This window comes from Mustela putorius, unplaced genomic scaffold, assembly GCF_011764305.1.
Source record: "Mustela putorius furo isolate JIRA1106 unplaced genomic scaffold, ASM1176430v1.1 tig00000174_pilon_pilon_pilon, whole genome shotgun sequence".
NCBI lineage: Eukaryota > Metazoa > Chordata > Mammalia > Carnivora > Mustelidae > Mustela > Mustela putorius.
Window position 1 is genome coordinate 31345521 of NW_025421304.1, and position 23020 is coordinate 31368540.

At 40.6% G+C, this 23020-nt stretch overlaps 1 protein-coding gene across 5 annotated transcripts in view; it reads left to right on the plus strand.

The window, feature by feature from the left end:
* Positions 1–23020, plus strand: part of HYDIN (HYDIN axonemal central pair apparatus protein) — a 386960-nt gene that overhangs the window by 106257 nt on the left and 257683 nt on the right. For 4 of the 5 annotated variants that reach the window (XM_045076288.1, XM_045076287.1, XM_045076290.1 and 1 more), the window contains 2 exons: positions 7713–7912; positions 15951–16075. In XM_045076288.1, coding sequence (XP_044932223.1) covers positions 7713–7912; positions 15951–16075 — 325 coding nt within the window. The remainder of the gene's footprint in view (positions 1–7712; positions 7913–15950; positions 16076–23020) is intronic. The other variant, XM_045076291.1, reaches the window with a different exon arrangement.

The following is a 23020-nucleotide window of genomic DNA, read 5'->3' on the forward strand; positions in this document are numbered from 1 at the left end:
CTCAGGTGACACTGAGCAGAGAACCAAATTAAGCTGCGCACATCCATGGGAAGACATTTGTCGGGGAGAGGGAATAGCAACTACAAAGGCCTGTGGCTGAGACACGCTCGACAGCAGGCTCGGGGAAGAGCGGGGAGGCATGTGGTAGACTTGAAGGGACCTGCTAGAAAATGAGAGCTAGATGTATCTCAACTGGGAAGATCTGGATAGTGACTGGACATTTGACGATATTGGGGAGATACTGTAATTTTTTAGGTATGGTAACAGTATTGTGGTTATGTTAACTTTTTAAAGGTCCTTATCTTTAAGAGACAAATAACAAAGTATTTACAGAGGAAATAATATGGTGTATGGGGTTTACTACAAAATCCGTGGAGCAGGAGCAGGATAGATGAAGCATGACTGCTCAGGTGCTGAAAACTTGGAAATCTGGGTGATAGATATAGATACACGTGTACATATACATATACACATACACATACACATGCACATATACACATATGTATGTATATAGGTAAATATTTTTTAAGTCAGTTTGCTTAAGTCAGGGTCCAAACAAAGACCTGAATGCATCCCCGTCAGGTTCTGCCAAATGGTCCTCTATCCCCTACGTTTCCTGTAAACTGGTGGTTACATCTAGAGACTTGACTGGATTCATATTTGATTGGGGGGGGGCAAGAATTCTTAGGTGGTTGATTCTTCTCTTGTATTACATCAAGAGGCAAAAAATGTCTGTCATTCTGTTCTGGTTTTGTAATGATCCATTGAGGATCCTGAGGTGCAACTCCTCCAGGAAAGAGAAGATACAAACGGAATCCCTTTCCTTTACCTCCCGGGGTGGGTTTTGCCTAGCAATGCCATCTCTGCCTTGCATTTTGGGATCCGTCTGGTTGACGGATTTTGCCTAGCAATGCCATCTCTGCCTTGCATTTTGGGATCCGTCTGGTTGCTGCGTGAGGATAGACTGAAGGGAGTGTGAGGTATGGCAGCGAGTTGCCCATCCTTATCATCTTAAGAGCATCCCAAATTAGGATTGGAGTCCCTGCTGCCTACAAGAAAAGACTGCATTTCCCCCAGCCTCCTTGGTGGCTATGTGTGTCTGTGTGTTGGCCAGAGACGTGAGCGAGGTTTCCAGGTGTGTGTTTGCCGAAAGCGGACTCAGCGTGCGGGTGCTTCCTTTTGCCTCTCTGCCTTCTCCTTTTGGCCTGCTGCCCGGCTGGGAGAAATAGCCGGCATCCCAAGAGTTACTGTGCTGCATGGGCCGACATGGAGGATAGATGCTGAGTGCAGTCATGGTAGAGCAAGAAGTTAGGAATTTGGGTCTCTGGGGACACGGTGGAGCCACCATCTCTATCCAGCCTGCTTACTTATGAACTGGTTTATGGGAGAGTAATAAACTTCTGCCTGTCTAATCTAAGTTGCTCTGATTTTGTTCTGTTTCCTGTTATATGCACCAGAATCCAACCCTGTTTACTACAGGCACAAGAGGCTGTTTAATAGTTGCGGTAAAAGATGAGGATAATTTGGACCAGGAAAGTGACAGCGAAGGTGTGGGAAGTAGGTGGACAAAGGATACACATTTTTGTGGGAGAGCTGTCAGGATTTGCCAAGGGACTGTGAGAAAGGAGTCTAATTTGACTCCTAGTGTTTTGGCAAGCAGCTGACTGAACAGCGGTGCCATTTATTAAATAGGGAAAAGTGGAGGGAAAGCAGGTTTGTGAGGCTGGGTGGGAGTAAAGTTGGGAATTGGAAGGATTCAGGGAATCTGGTGTTTATACATTAAGTTGGAACTTCCCTTTATGCATTGAAGTGGAAATACCAAATAGGCCATTGGACACAATTATCTGTGGCCAAAGGGAGATGTTGGCTAGAGACAAATATTTGAAAATCATATAAAGATGATCCTTTCCACCCAGGGGTGGATGAGCTGATGTTGCGAGTGAGTGTGCCTCAAGAAGAAGTTGGGGAAAGGAGGAGGTGCCTGCAGAAGATGCTTCTAAGAAGGGGTGGTCATGAAGTCGGAGGAAAACCAGAAGATTCCAGTGCTCTGGAGTCCCAAATGGATGCAATATTTCAAAAAGGAGGGAGAGATCAACTTTGTATTATGTCCAAAACTATGAAAAGTAGAATAGAATAAGGATGCTGAGTTAGCCACTGGATTGGTCAAAGCCATTAGTGACCTTGGCAGAAAGACTTTCTGTGGAATGCTGTATACAGAAGCCTAAGTGGGTGGGTTGAAGAGAGAATGGCAGCAAGGAGGTGGTGATATTGAGCACAAGGAACACCCGTGAGCGGTTTTGCTGTCAAGGATAATTAGAAAAATGGGGCCGTAGCTGGAGGTGGATGTTGGGCTCAAGGGTAGATGAGTTAATATTTAAGAGGAAGCTATCCTGATGTATCAGTGCTCAGTAAAGTGGAAAAACAGATGCTTCAGGAAAACCCTGGAGTGAGCTAGAGGGATTGAGATCTAATGCACAAGGACAGGGGTTGAGCTTAGGAACAGGAGTGAAGGCAGAGTAGACGGGTATGGGTGTTGGTGGATTAGTAGATCCGGGGGTAACTTGGAAAGCAAAAAGTTACAGGGGAAGTTAATTACCTTAAGTGGATCATTTCTACATGAATCGGAAAGCAACCACATTATCACCATACACTATGGATAAAAATGGTCAAAATAAATTCAGAAGTCTCAGGTCTCTTTACATGGCAAAGGTCAGAGGCCATTCTCTTTGAATAGACAAAGAAATGTAACCGCCACCAGGAAGCCGAGAACCCCGCTGAGTCTTATGAAGAGTCGGTGGTAAAGGGTAAGGCCCACGGTGCCTGACCAGTCTCGTTTTCAAACTGATTAGGACTTCAGAACTGATTCTTCCCTGCAGAGGGAAGAATTTCAGATTGAGATCATATTTAATAAATACTTTAAGTGGTTAAAGACTCCATAACATTTTCCAGGGACACCAAAGATTAAATTCACTGAGTCCTAATCAAATATAGCTCCAGTTTTACTCTGTGCTAGTCATTCTTCCGTCAGCTTTAGGTGTGGAAGAAAGGCAGAGGGAGGATTGTGAGGGTCTAACCATGCTTGCCTCTGATGAATGCCTGGAGAGTCATTGGCTGCAGGAGAGAACGCCATTTTCCTTTGCCCGAGACTCTGAAGGACAGAATTATTGCCATGTTTGTTCTCTTATCGTGGAGCTCATATAAAAATCAAGATTCATTCTTCTCCCATCTCACAAAGTCAAATCTGCCATTTTCATATTTTGCTGCTCTGTTTTTTAAAGTTTGGGGGCTAGGTGTTTTGGAAGGAAAGCTAATGGACAAAAAGTAGACTGGATGTTTTGTCTGGAGAGCATTTTTATAAAGGATAACCTTTTAGGATAGATAGTAACTCATGGCTATGTCTCTCATAGTACAGCGGAAAGAGCTTGGAATAAATATTTTGGCTCCGAATGGTGACCTGATTGCTCTGAATCTAAATACAGTGGAAAGGGAGTATATAAACTAAAGTAATTGCTTAGCTTGAAGGCTGACAGAGTCTCCCCAGGCATTACGTCTGAATTAATTGTAAGCCAGTAGAGCGATATATAATTGTATATTACATAATCTAATATAGTCATATTAAATATAGAACTTCAGAGATTAGAATACATTTTTAGGGAGTTGTTTAAAAAATTTCTTCATATTCTTTTATGAATACATGAATTGATTATGAAAAAAATATGTACTTCAGACCAAACTTCAAATCTTCCTCTGATGGAAATTTGACATAGTTTGAAAACCTCTCTGAACATTTCAATGAGTCCCCTAAACTGTTTTAAGCTGTACGTAATTTCTTATAGAACAAAGCAGAAGGTTTGTAAATACAGAATAAAATAAGACAAATTACTTTGGGATCATCTCTCATTCTGGATTCAGTAGCATCTTTTGTTCTTTCTCTCAAAGCCTCTGTTAATATGAAGTCGCCACACGTGCCAGAAGCTTTCCAGTTCCTAATTCCCAACAAAACCTTTGCTTGCTGGGTTTGATCTACTAAGAAAAAATGAAAACAGTACTTATCTCTTTAGGATTCTGATGAATTCAGACTAGACTGTTTCATTGGTGAATTCTGTAGGGTTTTCTAGGATTAAGTATGCTTAATGCAATTTGTACTCCTCTTATGTGTGATTAGCATAATTTTTGAGCCTGGCATTTCCATCTAGAAACCAGAATCAGTTGAAGAGCTAAGAGTCCAACAACTCCATTTTAATAAATTTCATGACTACTCTCCATTAGTTTTTATTACTTATTCCTACTGTAAGGCCTTTACATTTGCAATTCTCCTTGCCAGGAACACTCCCTTCCTAGATCTCGCTTGACTGGCTCCTTTTGCTGTTAAGGTTTCTATCCAAAGGCCACCTCCTCAGGAAGGCCTCCTTGATTGTTCTAACCAAAAGCAGCCTCTTCCAGCATTATCACGTTACCATGTTTTATCTTCTTCAAAGCCCTTGTTGCTTTGTGAAATTATCTTGTTGTATTGTTATCATGAGGATTTTCAGTATTATTATTCTAACAATAAGAGAAAACACAAACCCGTATACCTTACCCAAGTCCTTGTATTTAATACAGCATTTTAATAATGACAGCTAGTGTTTACGGAGTACTCACGACTCACCAAGTGCTAGACAAAGCATGTACCACACTAGGCCAGGCCACTGCCTTGCTGCGTGAACTGGTGCAGGGGCTTCCTGACTCTCCTAGCTTTTCCCATTTTAGCTTCTTGTAGTTTGCTGCCCACAGAGCAGCTAGTGCTCTTCCTAAAACATAAATCAGCTTTCAACAGCAGCAGGCTTTCAGGCATCTTCGGGTCCTAACTAGTTTACCAGGCCTAGTGGGATCTGGCCGCTTTTACCTCCCTGCCCTGTCTCTAACCTCTCCTGACCTCTTACCTCTGGCCCCAAATCACACTTCCCTTAGTGTGCCGTCCAGCCACACACGGCTCAGGTCTCACTCTGCTCATATCTCTGCTGAATTATTACTGCTCACAGAGGCCTTTCCCAAGCACGTCATGTAAACAAGCAAGCAATCACTTTCCAGCCCCTTCTCATGCTTCATTTCTCGCTGCTGCTCAACATTGATTTACTCATTTTCCTGCCCTCAGCAAATCTTTTTTGAATGTTTACTACATTCTGGGCCCCGTTCTAGGCACTGAATACACGAAGTCAGCATGATGAGCGAAGTCCCTATTGATGCTGGAGATACTAGGGGCAGGCATGTAGTGGACTCAAGAAATAGGTAAAATACGACTATGTTGGATGCTTCAGGAAAACGGAGGCAGAAGGAAAGGCTGGGGAGTGCTGGGGGTGGGGTAAGTTTAAACTTGGGCTGCCAGGAGAGGCTTTGGTGAGCCAGAGCCTTATCAAGTCCTAAAGCAGGTGAAGGAATGAGTTCTGTGAGTGACTAGAGGAAGGCGTGTTCTGCTCAGAAACGGCATCGTGTTTGCAGGCTCTGGAGGAGGAGTGGCTCTAGCATGTTTGAGGAGCGACGGGGAATGAGCAGTGGGGAAAGGGGCTGTGGCCAGAGAGGTGACCCGACACCAGGCTGCAGCATTCACAGGGTCTCAGGCAGGCTGAACAGAGGAGCAGTCTGAGCTGACTTACATTTTAACTGGACCCCCTCGGGCCCTTGTGTGGAACACGGACTTTAAGGGAGCAAGGGTGGAAATAGAGGCCACTTAGCCCAGGAGAGATTGGAGCGGCTTGGGGTCAGGGTGACAGGGCAGAGATGAGGAGAAGGGATTGTGATCTGAATGTATTTTGAAGGTCTGTCCTATAGAATATCCTAAGAAACTGAGAAATAGAGTGATCAAGAATTCCTCATTCCAGGGTTTTAAATCCAGGCCACTGGCCCAGTGGTGATGCCAATACCAAGATGGGGAGGCAGTAGGGGAACAGATGGAGGGTGTAGGGAGGGCCACAAGCAGGACCCAGATGGCATTATAGGGCCTACGTGGGCATGAGAAAAAGGGTCCCCCTCTGGGCTGATGCAGTTGGAGCCAGCCATGTGAGCTGGATTTCTACCTCTATTCCTTCTCCATCTTCATGCAACTGTAGGCAGTGACATCGATCAGATGACGTTTGGGATATGCCATGTGAGCATTCCTGGCGAGTTCATCTTTATATATGTGTTATGTTGTATATTAGAAGCGCTTTACTTACCTTTTCATGATCTATGTCATTATGCAGCTTGAAGTGATGCACGTGTTGTTTTCTGCTTCATTGTATTTGCACACCTAGCTCAATAGCTGGTACCTGAACCCTTCACAAATGTGGTTAAATAAATAAACTAACCGGGGAGACCATTGCTTTATCCTGGTCCTGTGGGTTGCTCGAGATTGAGGGCATGGTCAGGTTTGTGTGTCAAACTATATGTCAGACATTCCCATTCCCACTCTTTACCTAAAGCCCACGGAGAGATTTCCTATAACCTCCACCTTTTACTACCATTTCCTACACAGCTGCTGAAAGAAAATTTAAGTTCCAAGTAGACTTTACATTTACGAATATCGCCATGCAGCTGAATGATGGGAAAACTTAAAACAAAGCTTGGTTTAGATAAATTCCTTTCATAGTAACTTCTGAGCTTCTGATCTATTCTTGAGGGGACTACTAATACTTTCCTTTTATATCTAGTTGTGTTTGTTGGTGGGGGTTCCATTTTTACTTTTTCTTTGGTATATTGAAGATGAGCGTTCTATTTTTCTATCTTATGAAATAATGAAAAAGAAAAGGGGGGTGCCTTAATTTCAGCATTTCCTTGCATTTAAATCCAAGACTAGGGAAAATACATGTCTTGGACCTCAGCATTTTTATGTAGAATGGTCAGTGATGGCTTTGCTCAAGAGACAAGGTTTAAACTGGGCTATGTAACAGTTTGTTATTGTCTATAGTACCAAATTACCCCTAAACCCACTGACTTCAAATAATAAACATTTTTGCTCACAAGACTCTGGTTCAGGGGTCTTGACTGGGCCCACTCATGCATTGGGTCAACAAATGCTGCTTATCTTGGTTGGGCTCTCTCACATATCTGGGGCTGTAGGCTGGTCTGGCATGGTCCTGGCTGGGACATTTGGGCTCTCATCCTGTAGTAGGCTGGACAATGTTTACTCATATGGCAGTGGCAAGGTTCCAAGAGCAAGACTAAAAATGCCCAAAGCTTCTTGAGGCCTCAGCTTGAAAACGGCAGAACATAATTTTGACCACGTTCCATTGGTCCAAGCTTGAGATGGAGAGATAGACTCTACTACTCATGATGGAGAAGCTGCAAGGTCATAATGCTAAGAGTATGGGCTTGGAGGGACCATAAATTGGAGCCATTAATCTAATGGCTTGGAAGGATAAATAGGATTTGGAAGAAGGATGTGAAGCAACTAGTGTGAACTTCCTCTGATCTAAAGAAAAATGTACCTTGACTGCCCACATCCTACCTCTTTAATATATGGAAAACACATGAAGCATAAGCTTCTCCACTGACTTGTGGGTTTTAAAACTTGAACTGTTCTCTTTCTCTCAGAAAAGAGTGTCTCATGGAAAGCACATCTATAATTGTCTTGAGGAGCTTTCATAGAAGACATTAAGTTGGTTTGCAAGGCAGCTGGCACATGGCCATTTTACTTGCACAGTTATCTTGATCATGTGGGCATCTCCACAAATAATGATTATACCCTTCTCTTGTAGGATTATGCCCATATTTTGACCTGTATAACTGAAAGAGAAAAGTTTATTGTACCCATCAAAGCTAGGGGTGCACGAGCCATCCTAGACTTTCCTGACAAACTGGATTTTTCCACTTGCCCTGTCAAATACAGCACTCAGAAGATTCTGCTGGTACGAAACATTGGCAACAGAGATGCTGTGTTTCACATGAAAACCCACAGGTATGCATTCCTCCAGTTCTTGTTTTTGATTGATTATAGTTAAATCTATTCAGCACAGGTAATTTGCTAGAACGGCACTCAGGGTGGAACTGCTTGTTATAGTCTTCAGTCGCAGGGCCAGGAAACCTCACCAATACAGGGCCAACTTCCTCTTCATTCCAAAGAGGAAACTAAAATTCAAGAATCACTTGGGGTTTGGGTATGGGTGGTTTTTTGAAATGTTAGTGTAAATCTTTTTATTTAGCATAGAGAACAGCCCAGGGAAATCTATTAGGAAATATATCCAGTCTTTCTAGGTATTTTCAGGTTATCTGTTCTGCCATATACTGTAGGTAGTAGGGCTGCTGGGGATGTGGGTGGAGGGCATATTCCTTGGCGGGGAGTTTGTGTTTCGTCTTTACAGGAATGTCCCAGGAGCATTACTATCTCTGAATAGTTTCATGTAGACCTAAGTTTATGTCTGGATTCCTATTTCTTCTGGCTGAAATATTACTTTTAATATTTCTTATAGCACAGGTCTATTGGAAATTCTCTTCATTTTGTCTACTTGAAACAAAGCATTTTGACTTCATTTTTTTTATTAAAAAATTTTTTTTTAAAGATTTTATTTATTTGCCAGAGAGAGAGAGAGAGAGAGAGAGAGAGAGAGAGAGAGCATAGGCAGGCAGAGTGGCTGCAGGGCAGAGGGAGAAGCAGGCTCCCCGACCAAGCAAGGAGCCCGATGTGGCACTCGATCCCAGGACGCTGGGATTATGACCTGAGCTGAAGGCAGCTGCTTAACCAACTGAGCCACCCAGGCATCTCTTTGCCTTCATTTTTGAGAAACATTCTCTACAGTTTAGAATTTTGGGTTGACTGTTTTATATACATGTAATTTGTTTCAGCAGTATAAAGATGGCATTTCATTGTCTTTTGGCTTACATATTTCTTATGAGGTCTCTGCCAAAACTCTTTGTTCCTCTAGATGTAATTATGTCTTTTTTTGTGGGCTGCCTTTCAGATTTGTCTTTATATTTGGTTTTTAGTCATTCAAATAAGCTATGTCTAGGCATGGTTTTTTTTTTTTTTTTTTTTTTTTGTCTTTTTTGTTTTAAGGATTTTTGTTTTGTTTTTGTTTAGTTTTGGTTTTCATCCTGAGTTTCCACACTTGCTACATCTTTCGTTATTTTTGGAAAATCTTAGCCATTATCTCTTCAAACACTAATTCTGTTCCATTCTCTCTTGCACTTTCTTCTGCCCACAGGGAAGTTCTGTTTGGCTACCAGTAAAGCAGTCTGCACCTTTCCCTCTCCCCTAGGGGCGGGGGGGATTGTCCATCTTCAGATTTCAGTTTGCTTGTTTGCTCTGCAATGTCTGCTTTCCGATTCGCTCAAGAAAAGTTGTGATTTTTGAATTTACCTGTTTTTTTTTCATTGTTAGGGTGGGCAACCTCTTTCTAGCTTTCTGCATCCCAGGCAGAAGCAAGACCCCTTGAACTCATTTAGCTAAATCAATCAGCAACGACAAAGTTGTTTTGAAAGATCATTGTCTTTTGACCTTGTCCCTAAGTGCTTATATGGCCTTTGTCATCTCCTGGTGAGATTCACAGAGTTGGAAGGAGTAGGAAGCAGGTTAACTGGCTTGCCATGACTTACGAAAGAACGAATCTTTTTGGATTTAAACAAGTCCTCCCACAACCACTTTCCATAATACACAATTAAAAACTTCCTGTTATACTCATATTTTTCCAATGAAAAAGAAAATCCACCTAAGGTGGAAAAACAAGAGCAGCCAGCATAACTTCCTGGACTGAGGCTGAATCTTAAAAGCTACCTATAAATGGCAGTTTACTCTTTATTGCCTTCATACAAAAGTGAAGTAAAATCACTTCCTAGATCACTTCATAGTGTGAAGTTGCAGGAAGAGACGTAAAGCTTTTCTGCCCATTAACTATGAATGTGAATCATCTTCTAATACAGAAATACTTCCAAGGTAAAATAGTGAGCCAACTCAAGGACTAGCTAGGAATCATGAAGCCATTAGAAACTCTCGTCCGACATTTTCATTTTACAGATGAAGGAGATAAGGCCCGAGAGGGGAAATGACTTATCCAGGTTCCTTCGTGAACTAACACCAAAACCTGGATCAGAACAAACATGGGCCAGTTCTGGGCTTACTTCCCCTCGGATCCACTCCTTCCCTTTCCCAGGCTTCATTCAGTATCTCTCGGCAGTTAGCTTTCCTGGCTGCCTCAGCAGAATTCCCGCTGACTTTGACTACTGCAGGGCACTAGAAGGAGAATGCAGAGTAATAAGGGGCCGGGGCATTTCTCCTCCACCCTCTCTGCCTTCAGCAGAGGCCCCAGCAGAGGCTGCATCTCCCGGATGGTTCTGATTCCTGTTGGCCTAGCCTGACCATGGTTCCAACTTCTGTCAAGTTCCCACGATCTGATAACACTTCCTCCTCCTCTTGTCTCCAGCCCAGGGGTGAGAATCGCTAACTGCTGTTACTTATCCCTGAGAGATCTTGTCATCTTAAATTGGGCTTCTCATTTCTCTCATCTTCTGGACAATCAATCTCTCAATTCAATTTGTTTGCAAATATTTTTGCTTTCCTGTTTAGGTATCTTATCTATTCGTGATAGAGTAGTTTTATGTTCTTTCCACAAAATGCATGTTTTCTAAACATGCCATCAATTCTTTGAGTTACCCCAAATCCTTCCAGTAAATCCGTTTTCTGAAGTTAGCCAGAGTTGGTTTCTGTTGTTTGCAGCTGAGAACCCTGGGGGTTGCAATGAGAAAGGATGTAATTGAACTTGTGGTCGCATTGTATTAAATCAGAATCTTCGGGGAGATGCCCTGACAAGTGTCCATTCTAAAAAAAAAGTGCACAGTGATTGTGTTGCCGCAAAGGTGAGGACCACTCTTTCAGTTAATATGATTGCCAATGTGGTAGAGCAGTGGATATATTGTGAGATTTTGGAGTAGAAAACCCAGGGTCTGCTCTTACTCTGATCACTTTAAGAGTCAATGCACAGAAACAATATCTCATGGGAAATTATTTTAAAAAATCAAATTCTTTTCATTGAAATAATGATTGAATTAAATGGTTAAGTTTATAAATGGTTAGGTTCATATAAATTATAAAAAATAAAATGTTCTTTTTATGTCTGTTGCCCCCATTAGAATGTGAGTTTCTCAAAAAGCAAGGGTTGTATCAATACCATCCAATTCATTTCTATTTTCCCTGCATCAAATATAATGCCTAGAAGAATTAAGTGCTCAATAAATGTTTATAGGATGCCTAACCAACAGTATATCACAAGGCAAAGCTACAACTATAAACCCGTACAATAATTTAAAATAAAAAAATGGTCCTAGTACTATAAAATAGGCATAATGTTTTTACGCTAATAAAAGGAGTCACAGTGTGCTATAAAATATACAGAGAATATAAACCATTACTCCTCAAGTTTATTGCGGATTTGACCTGAAACTCTAGTAGGTACCAGAATAATTCTGACTATTAAAGTGGGATTAATTTTGGAAGGTGAAATAAGAAAGATGAAGAAGCAGTCTCAAAATCCAAAACCTTATGTCAGGAATCAGTTAATAAGAAAGATTGTCTGAAGAAAACATCCTAATATTAAATTCCATATTTAATATAACAGAGCCAATATTTAGCCTTCTGCTAAAATATTGATTTGTAAGGATGGAAAAGTTTTAGTTCTCAAGAGCAGTTTATAGTGGGTTGAACAAAAATCTCAAAATCTTTTTTGTGGCTCATGATTTTTCCGGAACCCAAGTTCCTCCCTAATCAAGCATTCGGTATTAATGGGGCTATTATATCAAAACCAAACATTTTGGTAGACAGAGCCAGTTCTATGCCCTTGAGAAACAATGCCTTTTACCTCTTTGTTAAGAGTATTTTCTGATACTTGATATTTTCTGGCCGGTTCAGCCTGACTGCCTGTAGAAAAATGAAGTACAAAATCAAATTATAGACAATGTTTAATGCCAGAACTTAACACACTCTACCCAATTAACATCTGATTTATTGAGAAAGCTTAGGCAGCTCTAAGTAGCAATGGTTGTCCCAGGTGTTTTGTTTTTTTGACTACTGAAGAAATTTAGTGTAATAGAAACCCAACAGTGAGCACAACAGAAAAGTATCTGTTACTTCTGTATAGAATTTGGATTTCTGGAGGTCCTAGAGAAGGATCTCTTTGTCCATAGAAAATTAGCTTAGTTTCTACTGTGCAATACCATCCAATTCATTTCAAAACTGTTCTTTTCGCTACCAAGAAATGTTTGAAAAGAAAATGAAAGCGCCATGTAGGAAGAAAAAAATATTAGGACCCAGGGAGGCAAAAATAGAAGAAAATATTACAACATTGTTCCCAAAGTCAGGAAACTGGGCCCAGTTCTCAGTTCTTAAGTTTCTTACCGACACCATCAGAGACCAAAAGGAAGCTTTACGACTGTGAGCCTTACTTTGGATCTCCTACCTTCAACTCAGGAAGCAGAGATTCTTGAGATGCTAAAAGTCTGCTCCTTTTCTGTTCCACCAAAATGTTATAAAGGTGACTTAATGACTACAGATATTTTTATTTCCCTCTGAAAGTTGGTCGTAATTCAATCCACAACCTCTTCTGAGAGGCTTCTTTCAGTAAAGAACTGTGCATAGGGTGAGAGACACAAAGATCTATCTCTTCAGGTGGCTTCAATGTTCAGGCATGGTTTGGGGAGGCAGAGAGAACTTGAACTTGCAGGCAGGCTTCTAACCCTGCTCCACGGCCACCTCGTTGGGTAACTTTGGGCCAGTTGCCTGCCCTTTTAGAGCATGTATTCTCATATCTAAAGTGGAAATAACAATACCTCCTTTCTGCAGATTTTCCCCAGTATTAAGAGGATTGGCATACAGAAGGGACCCAACATAGTTAGGGCCCGGTGTGGAGTTCATGCTCATGGCAGCTTATTTGCTTTCCCTTTCGTGTTGTCTCAAGAGTCCGTAGCTGCAGACAGGAGCAGGTGTGAAAACTAACTCTAGTACAAGGTGAACTGAAGTGAGAAGTAAAAAGAAAGTTCGAGCCTCTGAGGAAGGAGACTTTGTTCACAACACAGAATCCAGGAAGATTCTAGTTAAGAGGTGCCTTTGAGTCTGGGCAGTGATAAGTGACTTTGGAGGCATTAGGACCTGTGGAAAATGCTAAATATTCTTGTGGGAGCCTAGCAGCTGGGGAATGTCTGTGCAGGGGGCACGGTCTGGTTGGAACAGAGAGGGGGCGCTGCTTGGTGAGGTTATGGTGAAGGGAGCGAAGCCCTCCTGCCCTTTCCTTTCCCAACTGATTTGGGATGTGACAGATAACATGGGACATTTGCACACACATTATGTGTTCAATGAAAATGTAAAATCTTATTGGGAGCAGATTGTGTGGAACCTCAAATGCCTAGGACTTTGAGCTTTATTACGTACATTATGAGGACCACTGAAAGTGTTGAGATGCATGTGTTATGACCTATAGATGTTTTTTATGGTATCCCTAGAGCAGTGTGAAGGATTGAGAGGAGAATAATAAAAACTTGAACTCATTTAAACACCCAAGATCATCCTCAGGCTCATCGTCCATCTGGAGGCTGCCAGTGATGGAGATAACAGAAATAATAATAAACATTAGTTTAGCACTGCCTAGTGCCAGGTTTTGTTCTCTACAATTTACCTGTGTCTGCTCCTTTGGTCCACCTGACAAACCTACGGAGTAGGTGCTGTCCTTACCCTCATCTTACAGACCAGGAGACCGAAGCTTCAGTGACTTGCCCCAAGGTCATGGCAGAGCTGAGTTTTGAACTTTTTCTGTTGGCTTCAGGCTAGGGACCACTACCCGCATAGAGCCTCTACACAGTGCCTGCGGTTCACTGGAGAGCTGGGGCTATAGGTGTGGGAGAAGGACAAGGGAATGGGAAAATAAAGAAGTGAATGTAGAGGGAGATCCAAATAGAGAGCCCCAGAGAAAAGAAACATGGTGGGAAGCACTGCAGAGAAGATCTCGGGTATCACCATGTCCTGCCCTCACCATGGCTCTGTACCCTCACAGAAGCTTAGGCTTTCGGACATGAAGTTCATTACCTAAGGGAAGATTTCAGGGATAGAACTAAAAAACAGTGGTGATAGAAGTAAATAATCAGAAAAAATGTAGCCTGCCAGATACATTGTACAACACGTTACTTTGAAAAACTAGCAATTTAGAGAAGTGAAATGGACCATGAAAATAATTAAATGGGCTGGGTTTTCTATTTAGAAGGAAGAACTCTGTAAGTTATTTAAGGTACCTCATGATCAGATCCAGCTTCTCTCTTACCACTTCCTTCCAGGGAAATGAAATGAAACGATTTCCTGTTCCCAAAGCCACCCTACCACCCCATCGTGTGTCCGTGCACAAATTCTATTTTCAAGGCATAGAACTTATCCCCAGTTTGCCTTTCTAAATGCTCTCCACCAGTCTCCAGCTTGCTGTCACCCAGGAGGCTGACTTTGCGTGGCATGGGTCAATAGGCTCCCATCCCTTTGGCTTCTGATTGGGTTCAGCCAGTGGGAGTCCCAGCAGGTGACCAGATGAGAGGATGTGAAGTCGGGACACTTTGTCCCCTAGTGTCTTCCCTGTGAGGCCATCTGGACTGTCTGTCTCTCTCGACTAAAGGTCCTTGCTCCTCGTACAGCAGCAGTTCTCATAGGACTCCTGTAGGTTTCAAAACACTCCTTCTCCTTGGCTCTTTGGGCCTAGAGGTCATAATGGCTTAACTCTTTATAACCCTGGGGGATTGTATCATTTGTAGTTCCCCTTCCCCTTCTGTTAAGCAGACCCTTTATTAAAAGTGCCCTAAAGTCATCCTCATGTGATTGTGTGATCTTTGGGAGTCTCACAGAGTTTTCCATTATGAAACCTTCTCTTTACTGACCTATCACAAAACTTGTTTTTTTTTTTTTTTTAATCCCTTTGAAGGTATTTTTCTTCTGCAAATTATAGTATTTGCAGACATGTTTTAGGGCTGACCCCTGGAATCACTCCATGAATGTTAAAAGAGTGGCTGAATAGCAAGGACCCAAACGAGAATATTACTGTAGCCTTTAAATTTCTCTTACACCTGCTGGTCTAATACTGCTATTTTAACCTTAAAAGGAAAGTTCTTTCATGTCAGGGGAGAAGTGTACTTTACTTCTGAATCACCAAATTGTTCTAGTGCCTGCAGTGCTAGAACTCCCCTTCCTCCACAACCTCTCTTCCACTCTTGCTGGGAACGCAAGCTGGTGCAGCCACTTTGGAGAAAAGCATGGAGGTTCCTCAAAAAAGTTAAAAATAGAGCTGCCTTATGACCCAGCAATTGCACTACTGGGTATTTATCCCAAAAATACAGAGGTAGTGAAAAGAAGGGGTACATACACCCCAATGTTCATAGCACCCATGTCAAAGACGGCCAAACTATGGAAGGAGCCCAGATGCCTCTCAACAGATAAATGGTCCAAGAAGATGTGGTCCATAGACACGATGGAATATTACTCAGCCATCAGAAAGGATGAATACCCAGTTTTTACATCAACATGGACGGAACTGGAAGAGATTACGCTGAGTGAAATAAATCAAGCAGAGATAGTCAGTTATCATATGGTTTCACTTAATTTGTGGAGCATAAGGAATAGCAGCGAGGACATTAGGAGAAGGAAGGGAAAACTGAAGGAGGGGAAATCAGAGGGGAAGAAGAATTATGAGAGGCTGTGGACTTCGAGAAACAACCTGAGAGTTTTAGCGGGGATGGGGGTTGGAGGATGGGTGAGCCCAGTGATGGATATTAAGGAGGTCCCATATTGCATGGAGCACTGGCTGCTGTACACAAACAATGAATCATGGAACACTACATCAAATACTAATGATGTACTGTATGGTGACTAACAACAAAATATAATAAGAAAAGAAAAGAAAAAAAAGAACTCCCTTATCCTTTCCTCCTCCCCCTCACACCAGAAAGGAATGGGCTCTGATAGTGTGTCTCACCGTGTGCTGCAGGCCTTTCTCCGTGGAGCCATCTTGCGGAACTCTTAATGTGGGGGAGTCCATGCAGCTGGAAGTGGATTTTGAGCCGCAGACTGCGGGCAGCCACAGCAAAAGGCTTATCGTGCATTACGACACAGGTATGCGTCCTTCTTTGTTATAAGAAAGGTCAGATGGGGGTCGCCTGGGTGGCTCAGTGGACTAAGCCGCTGCCTTCAGCTCAAGGTCATGATCTCAGTGTCCTGGGATCGAGCCCTGCATTGGGCTCTCTGCTCAACAGGGAGCCTGCTTCCCCTTCTCTCTCTGCCTGGCTCTCTGCCTACTTGTGATCTCTCTCTCTGTCAAATAAATAAATAAAATCTTAAAAAAAAAAAAAAAAGAAAGGTCGGATGGAAAATATGGTGAAACAAAATAGGAAATGGTTCTTTTGGCTGCTTTAAGCTAAGCTAAGATCCATAAGGTGAAGAACCAAAGAATGAATGTCTCCCACAGAAATAATGTTGAGCCAGAAATAAATCCCACCAGACTGGTTTTTCCAATGCTTGAAAGTCTGACAAATAATAGTTCTCAGGAAGGGAACTAAACCCTGAAGTCACACCGGCAGCTTAATTGTATTTATATGTAAATGAAACATTATGGTAACTGAATACCCCATGGATTTTCCATTTGATTTATTACTGCAATTGTCTTAAAGTTAAAACAAAATGTAAATCCCAGTTCAGAATGTCTCCTGTGTGCTGACCAGTCTATGTAAGATCCACTTGCCTTAACCCTTAGAATGCACAACATCTTACTTAAATGTGATTCTGTGTCTATTGCTACCAGCATTTTCTGAAGGCTCCAGTCTGGACAATAACAAAAATTATACACTGTTTTTCGCTAATATTTAATTGATGGTCATGTAGGCTGCATGTACGCTAGGGAAGTCTCCAAAGTTGGTTGTTAGATTAATATTTTACATTGCCATTTATTATTTCATGATTTTTCTCATTTCCTTCTCACTTCTTTTTTCCCCATTTGTGTTTATTGACCCAGATTGTCTGCATCTGGAGGGCACTGTAGGCAGAAAACACAAGTGCACAGCCAGGGAAAGAGCAACAGATGACATCTGGGTCACAGTTCAGAGTTGCTGCTTTTGTGGACACACCTCTGAGCAGGGCAGCTCTAGTCCATGCTTAAGGACCCAGTTGTTAAATGGTCCAAGTTCCACGTTGCCTGAGGGAGCAACACATACCCCCTGTGTATCTTATCTTTCAGTGTAAGTCAGGATTCACTGGCTGCTAGCAAGGCAAACCTTAAGCAAAAAGGGGAGTTTTGACCCATATAACCCAGCAGAGAAAGGTAAAAAGCATAGCTTATAACACATCAGGAACATGAATGTTTCCAAAGTACCTGTGCCATTTTACAGGCCCATCAGCAGAGCCTGAGACTTCCGATTGCTTCAGATCCTTGCTGATAAACGCAGTTGTCCTCGTCTTTTTTTTCCTGCTACCACATAGTGTTGTCTTGTTCATTTTAGACCCACTAGTAGTGTGAAGCTCTGTCTTCTAGTGGTTTTAGTTTTTATCTAATGATTAATGAGGTTGCGGACTTTTTCCTGTGCTTACTGGCCATTCATATATCTTTTTTAATGAAGTGTCTGTTCAAGTCTTTTGCTCATTTTTTATTGAGTTGTTTTTTTCTTTTATTAATTTGTAAGAGTACTTTATAACTTGTATTCTGAACACTAATCACTTGTCAGGTATGTGTATTGTTAATATGTTCTTCCAGTCTGTAGCGTCCCCTGTTTCATTTCCTTCATATTTCTTCAGCAGCAGAAATTTTTAATTTTGATTATGTTGACATTATCAAAATGCATTATTGATGCATTTTCCTTTAAGATTAATGCTTTTTGGGGCACCTGGGTGGCTCAGTGGGTTAAAGCCTCTGCTTTCGGCTCAGGTCATGATCTCAGGGTCTTGGGATCGAGCCCCACATTGGGCTCTCTGCTCAGCAGGGAGCCTGCTTCCTCCTCTCTCTCTGCCTACTTGTGATCTCTGTCTGTCAAATAAATAAATAAAATCTTAAAAAAGAAAAGATTAATGCTCTTTGCCTTCTTGCTAGGAAATCATCACCTTATCAAGGATCACAGACATACTCTGTTTACTTTTAAAAGAGTAATAGTTGTAGCTTCTTTGTTGAGATTAATGATTGATCTTTGATTTCATATTTGTATGAATATGTGTGAGGTAGGGACTGTGTTTGATTTCCCCCCTTTGTGGATTCTTGGCTCTTCTCCCTTCTGTAATCTTGTTCTGGAATTCCAATCAGTTACTCTGTTATTCTGTTCCTTAGTCTATTATTATTCTCATTTATTCCTTTTTTTAAAATAAGAGATTAACATTTTTGAAAATGATTTATTTGAAAGAGAGAGAGAACGTGAAAGCAGGAATGTTGGCAAAGGAAGAGGGAGAGAATCTCAAGTAGACTCTTCACTGAGTGTATAGCCCATGTGGGCCTTGACCCTAGGGCCCTGAGATCATGACCTGAGCTGAAACCAAGAGTCAGAAGCTTAACCAACCAACCACCCAGGTGCCCTGATTTTTTATGCCTTTAAACCTCTACTGTACTTTTTCCATTTCTTTGTCTTTGTAGAACTTCTCTGAATACTTTTTCTTCTCTATTCAATAATTCCCTCTTCCGTGAAGTCTCATCTGCTGAGTTTTAATTTTTCAATTATAAGTATTTTCATTTCTGAAATTTTATTTGGTTCTTGATTCAATCTGTTCTTCAATCTGATTACTTTCTACTCTTTAATTCTTCAAGTTTCCCTTTTATTTCTTAAGCATGTTAAACATTGTCATTCTCATTCTGTTTCTGAGCATTTAAACATATTAAATCTGTTTATTTAGTTAGTTTGCTTTTTATTAGTTCTGATGGTTTTCAACCACGATATCTGTGGGGGAGGAAGAATATGGTTTTCCTCCACTCTTCTAAGCTTTTGGCTGGGCTCCCTATAGCAAAGGACAGATTAAGAAGAGAAAAACATACACATTTATTTAATGTAAGTTTTCCTTTGATGCATGCAGGCCAAGTCCAGGAAGCCAGAGGGGTTCCTCAAGATCAGCCAAGAAGGTCCTTGGCTTCACTAGGAAGTGAGAGCACAGTTTATTGAAGATAAGGAGAGAGCAGATATGGATGGAGATTCTGGGAGACTCAGAAAGGAAAAGAGGGAGTCTTGTCTTTGTCAGGGTCTGGTATGCATATCCCCTCAGGCATCTAGAAACTGGTTAGAAGGAAGAAGACAAAGGCCCAGGTCTTATTCCTTGGAGCCAGGGGGGCCTTGGCCTGGAGATATCTGGAGCCCTGGTCTGGAATGCGCACATGATGACTTCCTCGGGTCATTCTCATCTGGTTCTTCCTTAGATGTTATCTGTTCTAGAGAAATCATTAACTCCTTGTCCCTTACAAGGAGGATATACTGAGCGATGTGTTAAGTGGGGTGGGGGTGCAGGTTCTGGTAAGAACAGAAACAGGAAAAGGAGCAAAAGCAGATTTTTAGGGAGTCTTTCTCTTTGCCTATCTCCTTGAGGCATGCAAGCTTTCATAAGGAAATAAAGACCTGGAGGAGTGGTTAAATCTGAGTTGGGTTTTTTGTTTTTTTTTTGTTTTTGTTTTTGTTAGGTCTGGTGAAGAGCAGAGAACTGTTGAGAGAGAACTGACAAAAGACAGCCTGGGCACTACACTATTTCTTGGAATTTTTCACTTTGATGTTCTTACTTTCTGATAGGGTTAGTGATGGATTTTAAAGTAGTTTAAAAACTGTTTTTATCAACTATTTTAGTTATTTCAGTCTCCAGTTGAATTTGCTGCTTAAAACTGACTCTATGTCTTTTTTTCACATCATTCAGCATGACTTAAGGAGTAGTTATCCTTTCCTACTGTCCTATAACGCTCTCTATGTAGTATAGTATGAATGTGGTTTATCTCTCACGTATTTAGATTTTCGCTAATTTCTCTCAGCAGTAGTGTGCTGGGTAGAAGTCTTGAACATTGTGGTTAGGTTTATTCCTTTATAGCCTTATTTTTTATGTTTATTATTTACATATTATGTAATCTTCATTACATTTTTTAGTGAGGTATAATCTAGATACAATAAGATGCACAGTTCTTCAGTGTACAGTTTGGTGAGTTTTGGCAAGACCTGTGTAATGACCACTCCGTTAAGGATATCCTCCGTTAAGGATAGAGAACATCCCTGGCTTCAGGGTCCTCTCATGCCCTTTCCAGTCAGTCCCTCCATCCCCGTCCCAGGCATTCTGGATCCTCTCACCCTATAGTCGTGTTGCTTGTTCTTGGACTTCAAATAAATATGCTCAATAGAGTATATAGTCTCTTGTGTCTGGTTTCTTTCACTCAACATAATGTTTTGGAGATGTATTCATGAGGTTGCGTGTAGCAAACTCCCTTCTTTACCCGTGAGCAGTATCCCACTGTAGGCTTATCCATGGTTTATTTGTTCTCCTGTTAATGTAACTTTAGTTTGTTTGAAGTTTGGGATTATTATGAATAGAGCTTGAATAACCATTCTTGTACAAGTTGTGTGTGTGTGTGTGTGTGTGTGTGTGTGTTTTTATTTTTCTCAAGTAAATGTTTAGGGGTAAGGTTGCTGGGTCATAGAGTAGGTATATGTTTTAACTTTCTGAAAAGCTTCCAGTTTTCTAAAGTGGGTGAAGCATTTTAAAGACCAACCACAGCACCCCCTCACCAAGCCAGGTGGTAGATAGGTCTTCTGGTTACTCCACATTCTCATTAACTCTGGGTCATTGTCGATCTTTTAATTTTAGTCATCCTAGCTGCAGAGTTATTATTAGCCAAATATTAACAAAAGCCTATATATTTTGCTTTTTTTTTTAAATATTTTGTTTTTAATTGGCATTTCTCCAGTGACTAATGATGTTGAGTATCTTTTCATTTGCATTTTTATGTTGCTTAGTACATACATTTTTATGTATTCTATTCTCAAGTGTGTATTCAGAGGTTTTGCTTATACTTTAGGAGGTTATTTGAACTTTTGTTATTGACTCATGGCTTTTTGTTTTTTTTTTTTTTTTCCCAATACAGGCCTTTCAGAAACAGTTATTACAAGTATCTCCTAAAAGTAGATTATCTTTCTAATTTTCTTACTAGTATCTTTCATTAGCAAAAGAATTTAATTTTGATGAAGTACAGTTTATCACTTCCTTTATAGCTGGAGTGGTATATTTCTTTTAATTTTATTTTCTAAATTTTGGGAGCATATCAAAAAGGAGTTGTATTTTGTATATTGATCTTTTATATTTTCAAACCTTGAGAAATTAACTTATTAACTCCTACTTTATCTGTAGGTGATTTTGGATTTTGTATATACACAGGGCATCTGCAAATAATGATAGTTTTATTCTTTTTCAGTCCTTAAGCCTTTTATTTCTTTTTTTTTTTTTAAAAACTTTTATTTATTTATTTATTTGACAGACAGAGATCACAAGTAGGCCGAGAGGCAAGCAGAGAGAGAGAGAGGGAGGCAGGCTCCCTGCTGAGCAGAGAGCCCGATGCGGGGCTCGATCCCAGGACCCTGGGATCATGACCTGAGCCAAAGGCAGAGGCTTTAACCCACTGAGCCACCCAGGTGCCCCAAGCCTTTTATTCCTTATTCTTTCTTGCACAGCTAGGCCTTTATCAGAGTTTAATGGAAATTATGACAGCAAACATCCTTCTCTTGTTCTCAGTCTCAGAGTGGAAGTTCTCACTGTTTCATCATTTAGTATGATGCTCTTAATGGATACTCTCTTTCAGATTAAGAACATTTCCTTCCATCTCTAGGTTTCTAAGAACTTTAATTTTGAATGGGTGTTGACTTTCATATATTACTTATGCATTTGTTGAGATGGTCATATATTATTTCACCTTTTCATGCAATGGCTTCTTCTTTGGTCTGAAAAAAAATGAATCAGTCTCATAAAACAAGTTGGGAATTATTCTACTTTTTCATTCTCTACAAGTGTTGTTGTCATTTATAATATTCATATTATTTCTTCTTTAAGGGTTTAGAAAATTTGCTTTTCAAGCTATCTGGGCCTAGAGCCTTTTTGGGGAGGTTTTTAGTTATTCAGTTATTAGTTTATTTAGTACATTTAGATCTACTAAGGTGTTTCTGTTTTGTTTCCTTGTGTAATTTTTGGTAAACTTTTTAAAGAAAATTTTCTGTTTAATCTAAAAATTTAAATTTGTTGGCATAAAATGTTCATAATAACCCTAAGAAGGGAGGGGAGTTGGGGAATGGATGAGCCTGGTGGTGGTTATTAAGGAGGATACTTATTGCACGGAGCACTGGGTGTTATATGTAAACAGTGGATCTTGGAACGCTACGTCAAAAACTAATTTGTTTTATGGTAACTAACATAACGCAATAAAAATTTTAAAAGACAAAAGAAAACAAAAAACCCTAAGCTTTGTGATGTCTGCAGGTTTTATAGCAGATCTCCTCTTTCATTCTTGATATTGGTAATTTGTGTCTTCTGGCTTCCTTCCTTCCTCCCTTCCTTTCTTCCTTCCTTTTTTTATTCTTGAATTTCAATAAATGCCTTTGTGTTGTTAGTGTTAATAGTGGGTGAAAGTGAAAAATATGAGTGTTAATAAATTCAATCAATGATAAATTTCTTCCATCTGGATCTCTATATCTTTGTGAGTTATCATATTCATTTATGTCAGCCCCTAAAATTAAGTATTGGAAAAAATGTGGCCTTAGAATTATGTTTGGATTACTTTATCACAAAGTGTTTTAAATCAGGAGTTAAAAAAGAATGAAGCATAGTCAATTTTTGTTGGTAAACATAATTGTTGATAAACATACCAAATTACCTTTAAAATATCTTTCATCTTTAGCTCATTTTGAATCGTATTTTTAATATATTTGACATATGAGTACTCTAGTACTCTAGTCCTAGTACTCTAGTACTCATATGTATGTATATGTATATACGTACCCGTAGTATATAATATAATTATAAATGAACAAGTATACATAGGGTGGTGGTATAATGTCAAAAATTTTATTTGGTTGGATT